At 42.7% G+C, this 18,568-nt stretch overlaps 1 protein-coding gene across 50 annotated transcripts in view; it reads left to right on the forward strand.

Annotated features, from left to right (window-relative positions):
* tns1a (tensin 1a) overlaps nt 1-18,568 on the forward strand; it is a 74,747-nt gene that overhangs the window by 23,545 nt on the left and 32,634 nt on the right. For 29 of the 50 annotated variants that reach the window (XM_085800386.1, XM_085800336.1, XM_085800278.1 and 26 more), the window contains exons 4-6: nt 11,389-11,427; nt 13,083-13,124; nt 18,182-18,231. In XM_085800386.1, coding sequence (XP_085656512.1) covers nt 11,389-11,427; nt 13,083-13,124; nt 18,182-18,231 — 131 coding nt within the window. Of the gene's footprint in view, nt 1-3,049; nt 3,104-11,388; nt 11,428-13,082; nt 13,125-15,870; nt 16,192-18,181; nt 18,232-18,568 lie in introns of those variants that run through there. The other 21 variants (XM_085800631.1, XM_085800640.1, XM_085800521.1 and 18 more) reach the window with 7 other exon arrangements.

Consider the following 18,568-nt stretch of genomic DNA (forward strand, 5'->3'; position numbering starts at 1 on the left):
GAATCTTGCAAGCTTTCGATTTTGCTCCCAGAGTCGAGTCTGGAACGTTTAATTAAGGCGAGTTGGGCTGTGTGCATCACAAACAAGCAAACTGTGAGCAATCAATAGGTCTTTTCATGACTCAGTGCATCGCACTCCAAAACACCAAAACCACATAAGAAGCTCTTCAAGTGGCTGTTGTAGACATCAGAAAACAGCAAGATTCTGTAACTGATTTGGTCTGTTTCAAAACCTAAATTTGATTTTGGAGATAAATCTAGGAAAATTTACAATTTCCTGACTTGCAGACTGCTTCTTTTTTTTTTTCCAGTGTGAACGTTGGTGGAAAAGTCCAAGTGGCAGCGAGCCAGGCCTCTGTTCAGTCAAGTGCAGGAAGTGTTCATCTCTGAGTAACAGAAAGACCTTGTCAATCACATATCCAGGCTACTTGGATCGGTTTCAAGTAGATTCTTCAATGATCCAAGAATGAGAAGTGGTTTTGTTGACTGCTGTTATGCACAGCCAGTGTTGTTCTGTTCTAATGAACACAGTAAAGGTCAACAGACACAGAAGGGACCAGGTAGGGGATCTCTGACCTTCAACCCAGATTCTTCTCTGGATTTAGAGACTGTTGCCACCCTGCAGCACCGCTCTGTGTTGTCAGCACTGGACACTGACAAGTTTTTGTTCAGTGGGTATACAGTATTTAAAAAAAAAAAAATCTCTGGACTTGTTTACTTTTCACCGAACAAAGTGCTCCGGCAGTCGGGCTTTTCCACTTCCTGCAGTTGTAGATGTTCGCAGATCTTGGAGCAGCAGCTTGGAGAGAAACAGGACGACTTGGAAGTGAGTCACAGTTGCAGTTCAAGATCAAAATAACAGAGGGTGTGAGAAATATCAAAAACCAACAGAGTGCATTCCTGTTGATGCTTCCAGATTTTGCAATCTCTGGGATAAAGAGCATTTCTTTCTTCAAGCATCGTATGTTTGTGCTTCATATGCATTGTTCATGGCAATTTTTGGATTCTCTACCTATCAATCAAGTCGCTCTTTTCCCTCGCAACCTGTTGGGCCTCAGGCTTTGAAAGTGCTCCATTGTTTTACAGCTGTTAACAGTCTGAGGCAGATCTGAAAATCCAGGCACATGCTTAATTTCTATTTTGAGAAGATCTAAAACTCCTTTGTCATACAAAAGAAAATCCCGGGGATATTATTGCTGCGAGCGGACTGAGATGGTCTCCTTTAATCTCTAGTGGCCCCAAATCCCTGTCTGTCAGCCTGAGCTCACTTTTTACTTACATAACACAAACACAGATGTGAAAGAGACAGCTAAGCATTTTGGAGACAGAGAGGAAGCGTTGTCAGGACGATCGGGCCTGCACCTGTAACAGCATACTGCTTTTACTCGGCCTTAAAGCTATAGTTTGTTTGTCTCTGAGTCCATTCATGCACATTCCAAACTCCGCTAAGCCGGACGGCCCCTCGTGTGGTCCAGTATTTCAAGGTCAAGTGTTTGTAGGTTTAGGTTTTAATCCTGGCGTCCTAACATTTTAATCCACATCCTAACATCTGTGGATGTGTGAAAACTGGGAGAAGCCTTTAATTAGACCTTAGGCAAATGACATGCTCTATAAAATGCAACCTAGAAGTTCTTTAATGTTACAAGCGGCACGGGTGCAACCCCATTTTATCACATACTGTAAAACTTAGGACTATTTGTGTAACTCTGTCTAACGTGATCAGTACGTGCAATTTTAGTTGCCAAATTTACTTTTTCCTGACCAGGCTTTTTTTTTTTAAACGATGTTGTGGAGGTCTTTTTTTCCTTCTAAGGTTCTACTTTTTGTCTGCTTTATCTTCCAAAAGGAGAAAGTGCATGGAGCAAAACCAAAAACACAGCAAGACGTGCTTAGAAGCAGGGATGAGGAGCGTTCAAGAATGTTGGCATGGAAAAGAAAGGAGCCATCCAAACATGAAAGTGAGAAAGATAGAGCAAGAGGTAGAGAGAGGGAGAGGGAGAGAGAAAATGATGGGACACACACACACACACACACACACACACACACACATACAGGGAGAGCCAAGCCTCCTCATTCCTCAGCAGCCCTTCACAGAGGCAAGTCTGTTTCCCCGACGCAAACACGTCACATCAAAGAGCCGTCACAGCGTGTCTCCATAGCGACGCCCTTCAGCGGTATAGATGCGGCGCGGGAGACGGGAGATAGCGCCGGCAGACAAACTATACAGACGACCTAATAACCGGGTGCTAGCAGATGACTGATGGCCCAATTTACCCCCGGTGCTGGTCTGGAGGTCAAGAGCTAAGTTCACCCCGAGTTCCCAAAACTCAACAGGAGGCTTGCAAATATAGTATAGGGGGTTATGCATTGGGTTTTAACAACATACGGCAGTGCAACAAGGAAGTAAAGTCATCATTAGGATTCATCACTGACAAATGTGAGCAGGAGATTCTTTGCAATGCCAAAACAAGAACAGCAAAGTTATTCTCTCTCTTCTCTCTCAGTTTCCCTCTCCCTCTCTCTGTCAAGCATGTGTCAACAGCTACAGAGAAGTCTGAGGAAAAGGAGGCAGAGGGAAGAGAGAGAGAGAGAGAGAGCAGAGGGAGGGATACAGAGGGATACAGTTACTGTCTGCCCCCGGATGGCTTTTGCTCTCTCGTTTTGGGTACCGGAATCGTAAGGAGCCCCAAGCCACTTTCTTGGCCTTATATAGCGTGTTTCAAAAACTTCTTGGCAGTTGACGGAGGGAAGCGAAGCCAGCGAGCAGAAAAGACTTGCATCCCATCCCCGGTCCCGCCGTCCGTGAGGCTGCACGCTCACTCACAGACATCCACACACACACGCGCGCACACATTCACACAGAATCGAGTTCAGTAGCTCTCTGGCACGCGTTCGGGATTACTGCTGTTGTTTTGAGTGAGAGGGGTGGAGGTGGAGGAGGAGGAGGAAGAGGAGGAGGAGAGAGTCTGTATTTGGTAGGCCTACTCCCTCTCTTGCCCTGTTTCTCTCCCGGAGGGGGGTCTGACTGAGGGCTGGGAGAATGAAGAGGTAGAAACAAGGCAGAGGGGAAGAGAGTGTGAGAAAAAAGTGGCACCGGTGTGCAGGTAAGAGTAGATTTTCAGATTCCTAGTGTTTTATTGAAGGGGGTTGGAGTGTGTAACTGGAAATGTTCAATCAGTTTTTATTTATTTATTTTGATTTCCCAATTCTTTGCATTCTTGCATGGCTTCAAAAGTTGAATTGTAGTGTTTGTAGCTTGTTAAAAATGCAGTGTAAGCACGAGTTGTTCAGCGACATAAAAGCATGTTTTTGGACGTTGTTCCAGCTGCAAATACTTTTCCCCTGCATGTTTTGGATGTAAGCTTTGCCACCACGCACTCATGGGAGCGTTTGCTTCCCGTGGGAGCGAGACAGACAGAGTTCATCTGAGTTGCCGTTTGAGGCCCCCGGGAGCCTTTTCATGACCCGACGAGTCGTGATTTGTGGCGGCAGAGTCAGAGAGAGAGAGAGGGAGAGAGAGATGCAGGGCAACTGGGCAAACACGTGTTTTCTCTCTCAGCGTAACCTGCATCTGTTTTGGCATCAGTGCAGCAGTTGATGAGGAAGAGCATTTCCTTTTTTCTCACCTTTCCTTTGCGCTGTTCATGCCACTTTTCTCACACTTTTCCTTTCTGACACCTTTGAGAGAGGATGCAGACTGATGACGGCAATCATTCACCTCTGACCTTGGGCTAACACAAGGATGGCAGTCAAACATGAATGGTCAAGAGGTCACAAGGCTTCTCCCTCCAAACAGCCAAAACAACAGAAAGGAATGCAGTTTCATTACCGACCCCAAAATTAAACACTTTTTTCACCTCGCCACGGCACTTTCTGAATTTCATTAGAAGACATTACATAACTTTGAACCTGGTGCTCTGGTTCTGGCATCACACTTTTCAAAACTGGTCATGAATCTCAAGGGAAAATGCTCAACCACTTTCTCTACCTTGTCCAAGAAGTCTCTCTAACTGCCAGAGGAGCCCTAACTCATTCCTCCCTCGTGTCTCATAACATGAAGATGTTCTCAAAGAGTGATGCCTTTGAGCGGCTGCTTTCCCTCTAGATCTATCCCTCTTGAACTATTTGTCTCTTCCATCTGTCCTTCCCGTTCCTTAATAACATACCAAGTCTCCCTCTGGGCACTTTATCTTTTGACACATCAGAGAAGTGAAACCTTGGCAGCCTGAAGAGAGATGTTGAGGGAAAAGAAATACTATAAATCGCACAAAATCGTCTTGAAATCTTTCAATAGAATAGAATTCCTCAAACAAGTTTGTGCAGATAAGATGTTTGTTTTCCTATGTCTCTTTTGTCCTTTCAGATTTAGATGGTTTACCACAGAGCTCACAAACAGGGACTGGTAAACTGTGAAAAGTGCAACATCTCCCAGCTGCATCAGCCCTAAAGTGTGTACCAGGAAGTGTCATAAAAGCAGTAGTAACCAGGGAGGATGGCATTTAACTTGCAACCACACAAGAATCAGTAGAGTCTGGGCCTACATGCTAACTCATTTCTATCAATAAGTGACTGGCTGTTGCTGACGAGGAAAAATAAAGAGCAAGTTTAGATTGCGAGATTAAGAGAATTCCAATTCAAGCCAAGGCAAATACTCTGTTTCCAGATTCACACTTGTAAGAAAAATGCAGACAAAAGCAAAAATTGAGGCGTTTAGGGAAGTAATTGCAGCAAAGGAACATGCGCAAATCCTTTTGAACATCGAGTAAACCTATATTTTATTGCACTTTTTGGTGTGTATACCATTGATTTTGGCTTGGCGTTGTTTCTTTATTCTCACTTAACTGTGTTATTAGTGGTCAAATGAGAGTAAGCATCCTGCAGCCACCCCTAATTAAACAGGAACTGATCTGCAAACGCAGCCCGGAACAGACCCATCAGCACCGTCCACTGTCGACTCCATCCAGTAATGATGAAAACATGCTTGTTTTTAACTTCCATAGAGGCCAGGCCCTTTGAAGTGTTACAAAATTGCTCACTTTTTTTGTGTGTATAAATGCAACTGTTTCCCACAAGTGGAAACCGAAGACCTTGCAAATCAGGTGAGCTTTGGTTTTTAAACCTGTGCCAAATGTTCGACTTCTTCCACAACTAAAACCACAGTTAAATGACCTAACATTTATGATATGTAGTCATGCCCTTCTCGCATAAAACTCCGAGGCAGCCTTCCAGATTTGGAGGTTTTCAACCTGTGTCCAGAGCGAGCCACAATTGCACATCTGATATTCATCATTTCTTTGTTTAATGGGGTATTTTGTCGTCTGTAGCTCGCAGCGATTTGGTTGTAACCAAAGCAGCCAAGCCAGAGCCCACTTACCACTCAATGTGGCTTGACCATGATCAAATAGCTGCTTCCTCAGTGATCCATGGTCTTTGGCCTCTTGCACCTCCACTCAATGAAGTTCCTTTGGGCCTCAAACCCCAACATCGGCATGTCGGTTTTCGAGGTGAAACAACGTCAGTGCCTTTGTTGGATGCGAATCTCAACTGGCTGCCAATCAGAACTGTTAAAATAAGAAGGCCCGTCCACGATGATGAATCTCACTGTAAATACCCTCCTGTATGTTGTGGTGTATTTTGTCTGAACCATTTATGGCAGAAGCAAACACTTACGTCCCGTCTGCCAGTTTTTTATGCTTCTTTATGGCGTGTTAACCATGTGGAAGCAATTTTGCTCGCGTGTGAAAAATATACCCCCGTCTTTTGTGATTCCACAACATTTAAATGGTGAATTCCTCGCGAGGGGACGAGGAACGCGTTGCTTGGTAGAAAATCATGTCACTGGAAAAGCATCCTGAAGAGCTTCAAGGAGAGTTTTTCTGCCCAGTAGCAGTCTAATCATTTGTCCAACCATCACAGGATGGTTTCATGCTGTGGGAAGCTCTTGTTTGTGTTGCGATAGCCAGTGTTGATGGATGCCAGTGGAAACAGCTGGCGGGCAGCGTGTTCTACTTTACGAAAACAATTATTTAGACTTTTTGTGTATACACCAGCCCTTTTCCATCCTGTTTGGGTCCAACAGAATCTGAAAGGGTTTGGTTCTAGAAATCCACCAAGTAGCTGAGAGACCCTTGACAGAATAAGATGTTTATAAAGCATAATCTTTTGAATAACTGACTCTTTTATAAGTGATAGATCACATTTTAGCGGTAAAACCTTCCCACGCAGTTTTTATTGTTGGCAGCATCCAGCAGGAGCCATTTATTTTGCAGTTATCTTACGACTTCTTGATTTAACCCTCCTTATAAATTCGTCAGATATTATTTAACAACTGACAGCATCAGTCAACGTTGCGCTCCTGCCAGCGACACAATGCCACCCAGTTGAACATGGCGCGCTACATACTTGACATTATGTCAAAATGTCAAAGCGGGAAAAGGAACACACTCCTCGCCATCGCAGCGCTGAGCGGATTTATTAGCCCTCCAAGTAAAACAGAAACCCAGCCGATGTATGAGTCCCTCCAAAGGGGCTGTTTGAGCTTCAGTCCTTATTTGGCCCCCGTTTGGAAAGTGAAGAATTTACTTTCTCAGGCAGACTGCCATCAGCGCGGCAGTGGCTCTTGTGTGGGCAGGAGGAGTGCTTGAGGAATTTTGAGTGTGGTTGGACCAATGGCAGGCTTATTTATTGGAGCCAGGGAGATGATTTATGCACAGTGGCAAACAGGCTTTCTCCCATCAGTTAGGCTGATGTAGACGAATCAAGATCAGAGTGATTACTGCTACGTTAAAGGGGCAAAAGGGCAGAAATCTTCTCAAATGGAAGAAAAAATAAACTTTAATGGCTACGCCGTGCTGGATTTCCAACATAATGCTTATCTGCGAAAATATTAAATTTCATAGCTTTTTATGTTTCAAATGGTGCAGAACTAAAACAATAAAGGCACTGAAAATGCCCTCATTGTCTGAAAGAATGCAAACCGAGCGTACAGAGATTGCTGAACAAGCCAGTCATACTCCTCCTTGCTTATCAGAAGGATGCTTGTTGGAGCCTGTTTGAAGTGCAAGAGTGAAGAGAAAATGGTTCATCACTGCCCTGGTTGAACTGCAGCGCGTTAACTCATTATACACATGATTCAACTCAATGGACCGGGGCCCCCCAAGACCCGTACTTTGATATTCTGCGCTCTCCATCTCCATATAAACCCACTTGAGCAGCACTTTTTTGCCAAAATCATTAAAGCTCTCGCTGATCTGCGCTGAGGAGGAAGGAGGAAGAAAAAGAAAAGACGAGGGGCAGCTCGGTGAAACTGTTCGGACTCACCTGACACATTTGACCCTAATTCAACCTCCGTTTGCCCCCCTAATGAGGCCTCTCGGCTGGGTTGAGATTGCGGAGGGGGCCCCCCCCTGGTGACTCGCTTGACTTCTTGTTCTAGTTCAGTGGCTTCCCAGACGCCCCTCGTGACTGGATGAGATTATAAGCTGTCTGTTTTAAAAGCTTAAATCCACTATGACTCTGTTTCTGTCGCTGGAGAGTTTTCTTTGTGGTTTGGCTGGTCACTTTGCTGGGATGTGATTAAGGGAGAATCATGCAGAGGTCAGAGAAAAGGTCCACAGACCCTTAATATTTGGGATTAAATCATTCCTAAGCATCGGATGATACATGTAGTCCCAATTTAAGGGCTTTCGTGCATATTTTGAGATGGCACAGACTGAAATGCGCAATTACACTGAAGGATGAAGTTCAGGTGTTAGTCTGTGGCCGGGCCTCTTGCAGATTCCTGCATTTTTATCCGTCTGAGCGGGTAAAAAGCATGTGAAGCCTGTGTTAGTCTGGCTTTCAGCTGCACCATATATGGATGAAGTCGGGGTAGCTGTTTTTCTCTTGCTTTGTTGCACAGTGATGTGATGAGGATTTATGTCACACGACTGAGACACAGTGTTTGAAGGAATGTGAGATTGCAGGAGCCGGCGTGATTTCTCTCCTGCCTCGACAACAACAACTGTATTTGCGTAAAATATTCATGCACAAACAGTGTATGTTCTTAAAGGAATATGTTGTGATTCTGGTTTCTGAGGATGGAAGTGTACAGTAGCCACTCAGTGAGACTCAAAGTCATCACCGTACCCCTCTGACCTTTAGATCAATACTAGAGGGAGTCATCATCAGGACATTTGCAGGCGTATGCTCCACTACAGTGCACGGAACAGCACTTCCTGTCAGCTGTGATAATAAAGGCAGATGCTCCGGCTACGAGGCCCCGGGGGCCGACAGGGACCCGCAACACTGATATATGAATGTCAGTGTTGGCCCCCAGGTATAGTGCAGGAACAGTAAAGAGCAAGCATGAGCTAACTCGCTCCTGGCTCCATGTACTGTCGGCCTCTCAAGCTCCGGTTCAGTCGTTGGGTTTAAGCCGCGTTGCCAAAGGGCACTCCAGCTGCAGCAGCTGAGGAAGATGTTTCATTCATGAAAATAAAGTAAAAAAACATAATAGGTTTGTGGTATTTTTTTTGTTTTTGTGTGTTTTTCCATGATGGAGATGGAACTAAATTGATACTGCCAAACAAAGACTGTCTTGTTAATGCTGTGAGTGATAGAAAATGAAAGCAAAAATAGAAATGGAAAACTAAAATAACAAAATAATTCTAAACAGCAGCATTCATTAAAGTAGGATTTCCTGCAGGACATTAGTTTATGATTGGTGTAACCAATAAATTGCCAACATGCATCCTCAACACTGCATTTTCTCCTCCTGACTCCATCTCTCTGCAGCACCTGCAGCCGCAGCAACAGTGTAACTCAGCTGCTTATAAACCTTCCAGAATCAAATGGCCCATAAGCAGTCATGCATTCTCCTGCATCTGCATATGCACTCAACAAGAATAAGGTTGGACTGGCCTTTTATTGAATACTGGCCACTGGAGGTTTGAGCCACATAAATTTGGTCTGTAAAATTTCAAGTGGCTGTTTTTTTTTGTTTTTTTCTGCACGCTGCCTCGAGGGCGATTTTTGACTGTAAATTTTTAGCTTATACAGTCTGATTTTATGGGATAAAAAATGGCACTTAATATCAACTACTGGATGATTTTACGACCCAGTATTCATATGCATTCAGTGCATGTGTATGATCCCAAGAACAAAACACAGACATTTGCACAACTTGTATAGGCTCTCTTAAAATATCTCACTGTGCACTTCTGGTTCTGGTTCCTTGTATTTTTCATGGTAGAATAAAACCGTATCAGCAGTGAACCGATGCCATCACATTGCATATCATCGTGCACCAGGTGGGATCTGTTCTGCTGCTGCTGTATTCTGATACACTTGATGATAGCATTACAAAGTCAATGAGTCTTTTGTTTTCCCAGAGCAAACTAATTACAGCGGCTTCCTTCCTCGCCCTCGTCTGTTGCATGCTGATAGCGCGGCGCTCTCATCCCACCGCTCGTAAACATCCATCAGCTGACAACTCGCTGCTTACTGGCCGCTGCACACACACATACTCCTTTAACCTCCACACGTATGAATGCATGTTTGTGTGTACACACTAAAATAAATACAGTCAAATGGAAGTCGCTCGGATTTGCCGGAGTGACTGTTTATGCATGGTAATGAGTGATTTGTTTTGCAGAGGGCACTGCAGACTATTAGGAGCCACTCTTTGCCTGCAATGGATACTATGAGCAAACTGTTTTGAAAGCTAAATCGTCCTGTGACACTCTAACTGCTATTTAAAGATGCTACATGCAGGACTGAAACATCAGGAAATCCATACCACTCTAATTTTGAGGTGGTATTATAATTAGGGGACAAGTGATACTGTTGCTGGGAGGTCTGGCAACAGGTACCGCATTTCATAGAACTGCTGTGCCACCCAGCTGCATGTGGAAACCTAACTGTTGTTTTACTGAACAACTGATTGTTGCTGTAATGCACATAGTGGGGGGGGGGACGCAGTTTTGGTTTGAGTGAAACAAACCCTGCTCAGACAGACAAGCTGTGATTGGCTTCTGTCCAATCTGTCATGTCTATCCATTTACTTATTATTTATTCATTGGTTTATTTAACAGGGACAATGCAACACTAATCATCAGTATTTATAAGAAACTTTGGTAGCGCCTATCTCTATAACGCATTATATCAATACTTATAATGAGTTATAAGAGCAGTTATAGCACTGTATAACTATAATTATAAACACTCATAAATGATCATAATGCTTTATAACAATAACCATAATAACGCACTGTAAGGCATTTTATCATGATTTATAAGGTCAGGCATTATAATAGAGTTATAATGGTCTATGATGTGTTATTCGTATTGTTATAAAGTCTTATGATCATTTATGAGTGTTTATAATGATAGTTATACACGTTCATAAGCCAATTGATAACAATATACATATTATAACTATATTCATAATGCATTATGGATGGGGGTTGTCCACGAGTTACTAACAATTATAACGTATTATAATACCTGACCTTATAAGTCATAATAAAATGCTTTATAGTGTTTTTGATTATTGTTATATTATGATCATTTATGAGTGTTTATAACTACAGTTATACAGTGCTATAACTGCATTATAACTCATAAGTATGGTTATATATATATATATATATAAAATGGCATGACGACAGCTCATGATGGCAGGTGACACATAGCAGCATTGGCATGCAGAGATAACATGCAGACAAAAACAATTGCAGCTAAAAACACCTGCACTGTAAATAGCACATAAAGCTGTGACATTAGCACAAACAATAGCAAGCATTGAAAAAAACCAGCACAAAGAATTGAACTGATGACTCAATGAGCACCTCAAAGCATCTCAAAGGGCTGCATACATTTATGGGTCTGATATCACAGCGTGGTCCCAGTTCCCCTCTTGTGCAAAAAACATAAACCCATGAATGGGAGTGTTAGATGTGGCGCTATTTGTCGTGTTTTGCCTGGATTCTCTCACACAGACTGATTTGCAAAAACCATCATGAGTTACAGTCACAGTCTGATGCTTCAACCCATGAGTGAACCAATACTATGAACTGTGGTGAATTGTTTCTGACTTTTACAGGAACTATTGTGTTTCAGTATGAATTTGCTGCCAAATGTGATTTTGCCTGAAATGGCCCTGACATGTTTCCCACACAGAGGAACTGTCCAAAGAGCCTCTGTGTTTTTGAGGCAGTTATTTCTGTACTGCTGAGGGTGATTTTGGGAATACTCAGGCATTCAGGAGGAACGATTCAGAGTCTCTCCCTCCCTTTTAAAATGCAGCATTAACTGAGAATATACTGGAGTTTTACATCTCTCTGCGCCTCTTTTATTTCAATGTAACAGTCGCTTTAATGTGTTTCTTCTCCTTTTCCTCCTTCCACAGGTCACCACGTCATGTCAAACAACTACCAACTATGAGGTGGTGAGTACACCGAGTGCATGTCCACGTGTTTGTGTCGTATGTGTGTGACTTTGTGGCGCAAATGAGACCATAAAGGAAACTCTTAAAGACCCCGGTTGACCTCTGAAATCCCCGTCGTAACGCTGCGAGCCTTCCCGTCGCTGTGGCAGAAACACACGCTCGGGGAGCTTTTTGAGGTTGTCGCTGGAGGTCAGAGGTCAGAGGCTATAACCACAAGAGCTTCCTCCATTTTTCTCAGAGGGAAAATCCAGTCAGTGCAGCTCAAACACACGACTCTCTGGGTGCCGTTTCCAGCCAGAGGGGACAAGAAGTTGATGATGATGATGATGATGGAGATGTTGCGCGGGAGGTCATTTCAGGTCAAGATTTTGCTGACTGCGAGGCAGAATATAGGAATCCACTACGTGAAGTTTCCACGGAAACAAAGATGAATTTGTTATTTACATCCACGTTTGCTCTCTAGTCTCCTTCTTTACTGCCACTGTCACATTCTTGGCGTGTTACGGCTTCCTGTAGATCAATGGAAAGGCAACCAGTCATAAAAACACTGCGACCTTTAGGTGCCTTTACTCTGTAATATTTAGGTCCATAGTTACATACATTTCCCTTTTTCATCACCAGTTTGACTTCTTTTATAAACATTTGAGGTGGGAACGCTGCAATTAAGTGACACGACTCCCTCTCACCCCCATGCTGTAAAAAAATGTTAAAGTGTGCATTTGGTAGAAACTAAAAGTGTACTGTCTTTAATGTACACAGTTGATGCATTTAAATGGTAGAGGAGGATAATCAAAGCCTTTCCTCTAGAGGACAGAATGTGATTCATCAGTCTTGACTTATTTTCACTTTATTGAGCTTTTAAATAGGAGTTTTCTTTCACTTCTGTAAATCCTGCACAATCAGCAGAAGGTGGGATAGGGAGTGAGCGCGTGTTTAAGAAATCAGCCAGTGACAGTTTGATCAATCTCTTGATTTCAAGTCAATATCCAATAATATCAAATAAAAGGCAGTGCAGCTGGTGCTGTTTCACGTTTGAAGGATAAAACAGCAATGATATGACCAAGTTAGGAACATTCCATGCTACTTTTCACTTATTTACTTTGGATGCCGGCCTTTTTTTAAAATGACGGCTGCAGCTTGTTAAACAGCCCCCGGTTTTGTTTATAGAGCTCACATCAGGCTAAGACGCTGCACTTAACTCAGTTAAGAGATTTTCCTTAACACATGGATCCCTGTCAGTCTATGCATGAGCGTGTGTGTATGTGGATGAATTTCTGTCTTACTCACATACTTTCTTACTGTCTGAAAAGGATTTACAGTGCAGTACATATGCACATATAAATAAAACGTGATGTTAATGAAGAATAATATATAATAATGTATTTTTGTGTATGTGTGAGAAAGGCAGGGAGAATCAGACGTTGTGTTTTCCTCAAGGTTAACAGAGTGACTGCGTCTGGTGTGTCACCAAGCAGGCAGACGGAGAGCAAGAAAGAGAGAGAGAGAGAGGTCTATAAAACAAATAGGCTGTCCCTCCCCCTCCCTCTCTCTTTCTCTCCTTCTCTCTCTCTCATCCTTTCACTCACCATGTTGTTTCTTCCGCGGTGTGAGAGAAACAATGACTAACCCACTGACTGTCTGGCTTCTCTCTCCAGCCTCCCACTCCTCAGCTGCCGTTAAAGCATGTAGAAACACCGGTAAGTAACGCCTCTTCCTTCTAAGTGTTAACGCCAAACACACATGCTTTAAAAACTCTTTTCATTCATAAACACCGTCATTGTTATTGCAACACAGAGCTGGAATAACAGTACTTATATATACTGTCTGACATGGCCAAATGTGGACACTCTTCACATACATTTGCAGACTTTGGGTCATGATAAGGTCGATAATTCACCTTTGCACAAAGCTGGGTCCCATCTGACACCTTTGGGGAACACTGGCCATACATCTTATCCCCAAATGTCACAGATCCATTCCTGCAGCTGTGTGTACAGCAGCAGATTAGTATAATGTTGAGTGTCCACATACTTAAGTGCAGTGGTTCCCAACCTTTATTGGCTCGTGATGACCCCATTTTGACATCACAAATTTCTGGTGACCCCACGATCACGTGATCACGGTCGTCAATCAAGATGTACCAGCTCAGATATTTTTATTATGCTGCATTTTATTTGAACTCAATTTATAGTGTAAGTGAAAGTGAAAAGTGAAAGTATAGAATACAGTTGTTTAAGATTGTGTGTGGTGTTTTTAATCATGATATTTTTATTTTTAATTTTTTTTCAATTGCTAGACATTTCAGGCGACCCCACATGGGGTCCCAACCCCAAGGTTGAAAACCACTGCTTTAGTGTAGTTAGCTCCCTCAGAACAACTGGTGCCCTCTCTTTTGATACCTGTCCAATGAAATGATTGGTATTAAATTATCCATCTTAAGCAACTGGCAATAGAGCCACAAAACAGAGCAGCCACTGTATTTTCTTCTTGTGATGAAAACACTGCAGTTTTGTTTCAAAAAAAATCTAAACTGTACCGACAAATTACCACCATCCTGTGATACATATTTATTCCCTTCATGATAAATTAGTGTCTGTTTATCCCTGACCCTCAAACAAGTACCAGGCTCATGTCTGTTCCTGCAGACTGCAGAAGGTGGCAGCACCATGCAAAACATGACATGCTGCATGTAAGCTGACCAATCAGAGCTGCTGCTGCTCTGTGCTGTGATATGCATTTGTCAAATTATCCAATTTATCTAATTCATCACCCCATTAATTGATTCTGAATTAAACAATGAACAATGATCTTATTATTCTAGTGGCAAACTCCAGAGTCGGTACAACCAGGTGGTCTGAGCGAACCGATTTAACCCTCTCTGTCCTGTGCCAGTCGAAAGAAATATTTGGTACATACCTAACAAAATGAGAAAAGCTGCCCCGACATCTGTTTTTGTTAGCTCGTTGCAAATTACGCCTCGTCTGTGCCAGGAGTCGCTGCCAAGGCCTGGCCTGAAAACGAAGCATGCATGTTTAGCTTGACATTGCTAAACCATGAAGGGTGCAGGCAGGGTGGGTTTCCAAAAAGGCATGATTCCAAAAAAATAAGAGAGGAGAGAACCACCGCTAATGCAAAAAGAAAACAGTTTATTCAAGCCAGCAGTCACAAAGGGAAAATTTGTTCGCTTGTTTATCATGTTTTAAGGATGCAAGGCTCCCATCTCTTTATTTTCTTTTCCAAGAGACTAGAAGCTACATATTTTCAAAAGATGAAAGCAGTACTGATGTCTTGAATCCTTGTTTGTTCTCCTCTGTCTTTCAAGAGCCTCAACAATGAGAAATGAGTGTGCGCTTCACTCGTTGTCTGAATGTTTACTTCCGCGATGACTCAGAGTCAGATTATAAACACAGATCGGTCTGTGTACACCAGCTTGTTTGGAGATTAATTCACGTTCGGTGGGTTCGCACAGAAAAAAAATAAAACAGAGGATGGAATATGGAGGAAGTTAGAGGAGAGTGGGACAGAGAGGATGTCTTCATTAATACAGAAGAGAGGGGGTTAAATAAGACTAAATGATGCTGCATATGCATGTGCAAGCAACAGGGTTTGTGGGAAACACTAGCACTAAATATAGCAAGAAAGAGGCTACTAATTGTCTCAACCACAGTCGTGCTTTTGCTTTAATTTTCAAAAGTTGTCGCAAACTTGTGTGTGGGAGTAAATACACATACATGTGATCCCTCAGTTGAGGTTGTGGTCCTCATCTTTCATCCAAATGCTTTGTTTAACCAAAGAAGCTTTGTTGTGTGGCTGTTACCTTTTATCAAAGCATTCCTTGCACTATCCCATCATATGATGTGGCTTTGATTTCACATGTAATGGAGATCTTGTCTTCTTAAGCTCTGTACATTTTGGCTGGATTTAAAGGAAGTCATTTGTCTTCTTATTGTCTTATCCTGCCATCCTCTGCTTTCATGCTTAAACTGAAGAATCATCATCACATGAAGTTTCCCATACATGTGGCTGTGTGTATGAGGGGGGAAGTTTAGTGGATTAGACCATATGGATTCATCCATGATGATTTTACATGGAAACATCCAGCTGAGTCGGTGCAGTCAGTCATCCAAGTGCACTATGGGGATTTTGGGGAATCGGTTCATCACTCAAGGGAGGATAGAGAGTGACATATGTGTAATTTCACATGACTAACATGATATTTCTTAAGCCAATAGGGAGACATTAAAACAGTGTTTTTGTTCTTATTTTATTTCACTTCTGTCACGCTTCAGGAAAACTGAAGTGCACAGCAAACAAGAACACATACTGTATATCCACATAGGAACCACACAGCAAACAAACACATGGCTTGGGAAAAAAGAAAAAGCAGGAGGGGAGTCAGAAATAATGAGAGATAATGAGACCGAGGGAGGAGTAGTTCCAGAAAGAACAAAGTGGGTGGGAGGGAGAGGACAAGAGAAAGAAGGGAGAAGGCAGAAGGGAAGCGAGAGAGGGAAGATGCATCATGATAAATTACATAATGAAGCATCTTTTCTGTCACGATGGTGCAGGAAAAGTTCTGGCTGTAGCGTTATAGGCGATGAAGGTCGTGATTACCTGGATGATGATGCCCCGTCATTTAAAAACATGAAATTGGTTTAATTGGAGTGATTGTGCTAAAACATGCCCCTGGGCAGCTCCATCCGAAGGCGTTTTGCCCACCTGCGTTCATCATGGAGGTGGAGCACTGGCTACCTGTTCAACAAGGTAGGATACTGCTGCACAGGAAGTCCAAGATACAACAGTCTTTTTCTCTGCGTAAGTCTTTAACATCGGAACTGTTATTGACATCTGCTTCTTTAAATTTGTAATTTTTTTAGTTGAAACCCATTCACATGGTCCATTAGTCGTTGTTGTGGAGCCTTCTCTCTTATTACATGATCTTTGTGATTTAATGCTAAGATCTGCACCAAATTCCAATTCCAATTTCAATTTTATGTGATGTTTTCAGTCTAATTTACCTTCACTGTGGCACCAGAGCCATGCTCATGTCATACTTGATTAATGGTAGAGAAAGCTGTCAAAATATATTGTATGTCATTAGATGATTTAAGCTGGTTTAATTGCAGATCTGTTCATGTGAGGGATAAATATTTGACAATATAGCTCTATAACTATTCAATTTGGATTGAATTGTCATCAAAAAACTTGAGTTTTTTATAAATGTAATTAAACTACAATTCACAATTTGGGAACTGTTGATTTCAGCTTATTAGCTCCAAGTCTATTTATTCATAATGAGGATGAAAATCTTGAAGAACAGCGTGGCAGTGTGGTTTATAGCAAATTAAAGTAAATACCAAATTTGTCAGGGACTTTTTTTTTTTCAGCCTCTTATTGATGCACTCGTGAGTTGTTTCATGATGTGGAGTGTGTGTGATTGACTTAAAACAACTGCAGTGCCCATGTCCATGGTAATAAAGGAACATGTCACTCAGTGCAATGATGTGGTTCAGTGATGTGACTTTAATAGTTCTTGGACAACAATGGAGCCTGTGGCACAAAGGAATAAACTGCATCATGCTTTGGCAGGAAACATGTCAGAAGGGTACATTTATTGTTGGTTTTGGCCTTTTTTCATTGGATTTCTATTTCCTGACAATGAGAACCAGCCTTTCATTGTGAAATCCAGCAAAAGAAGTACATTTAAATGTGTAGACACTGTGGCTATACTCCGCATTACATGCTGCATTGATTTTCACGAGGCGTTCATGCACCCATGTCGCTACAAGACAGCAGATTGTCCCCGCGATGTGAAACGTAGCAGCATAACACCCCCTCCAGAAACCCCCCCACGCGAACAGGCTGTTTCATTTTGCAAACACCAACGTCCGCGGTCCGCCTGGCATCTGGTTCCTGTCAAATCACAGAGAATTATGCTTCCCATTTTGGCTCTTGGGGGTGGGATTAGCCTCATCTGGGAGAAGCCGTTCGGCAGCAATAAGGAGAGAGAGCTCTGGGCTGTGTGTTTAACCTTCTGCCATGATTAGAGACCCCTCTTGCCAACGTCTCTGTTTAACCACTTGACCGGTAAAACTCGCCCCTTTTATGACGTTGTGGGAAAAAAAAGTCTAAAATGTCACAGATGATGCCTGTGAAGATAAATTCTATCTTCTCTGAGGCCTTCATCTGACTTCATACAGGCGCGTTTTCCCCCCGGGGATGCAAACAGTCAGACGAAGAGCCAGCTCGACTATCTATTATGCAGCGATTCCTCGACAGTACATATTTAGTAACGTTTTCCCTCCACAGGCCTGTCACAGTAAAACAACCTGACTTCACCTCTTTCCCCAGTAAATAACTAGATTCACGACAAGATAATTAAAGTGTGCTGAAGTCCTGACAAGACCTGAGTCAGGATCTCCTGGAACACCCTGATGTATTGTGATTTTTTTTTTACCCTTCTTCCCCTCCTTTTTCTTCTGAACTCCTTTTCTTCTCTTCTTTTTCTTCATTTCTCCCTTTCCTCTCTAACTCCTTCCCTCCTCTTTGTTTTATCTTGCGCTTCCTCTGTCTTTCTCCCTCTCCAAAACACTTCCTTAACAGGTTATGTCAGAGTGCAATTCTGTAAAATCATCATCATAACCAGATGGGGTCTGCTTATGAATCATTTTCTGCTCCCTCTCTCTTCTCCCTCCCTCCCTCCCTCCCTCACCCTTTCTCTGTGTGTGTGTGTGTGTGTATGTGTGTTCTCCAGGGATCTGCGAGGTCCTGCAAGAGTGTGGAGATAAGGCGAAAGCAGTCACGGTAAGACTTGTGTTCTATGCAGGTGCACAGATGTCGACACTTGCGCACCAGAAACATGTCGATAAAATAGGAGCAGTTAAGAATAGATTATTTTCCCTCCTGCATAACCATCATGGATGTTTAACAGTCCTTTGAAATCAATTCTGCGACACACGATCCCAGCTCAACTTTATTTTGTGATTAACATCAAATAACAGTTATTTGGCCTCTTTTCTAGGAATGTAAATTCTCGTCTGTTATTCTTCAAGCATGCTTATTCCTCATGCGGGGCTTTACTGTATGCTCACCGGCCAATAAACCCGATCGCTGGTTGGCCGCTGTAAGAGATTGCATAATG

The sequence above is a fragment of the Trachurus japonicus genome, chromosome 2 (assembly GCF_045865225.1).
Source record: "Trachurus japonicus isolate A0001 chromosome 2, Traja_1.0".
Lineage (NCBI taxonomy): Eukaryota > Metazoa > Chordata > Actinopteri > Carangiformes > Carangidae > Trachurus > Trachurus japonicus.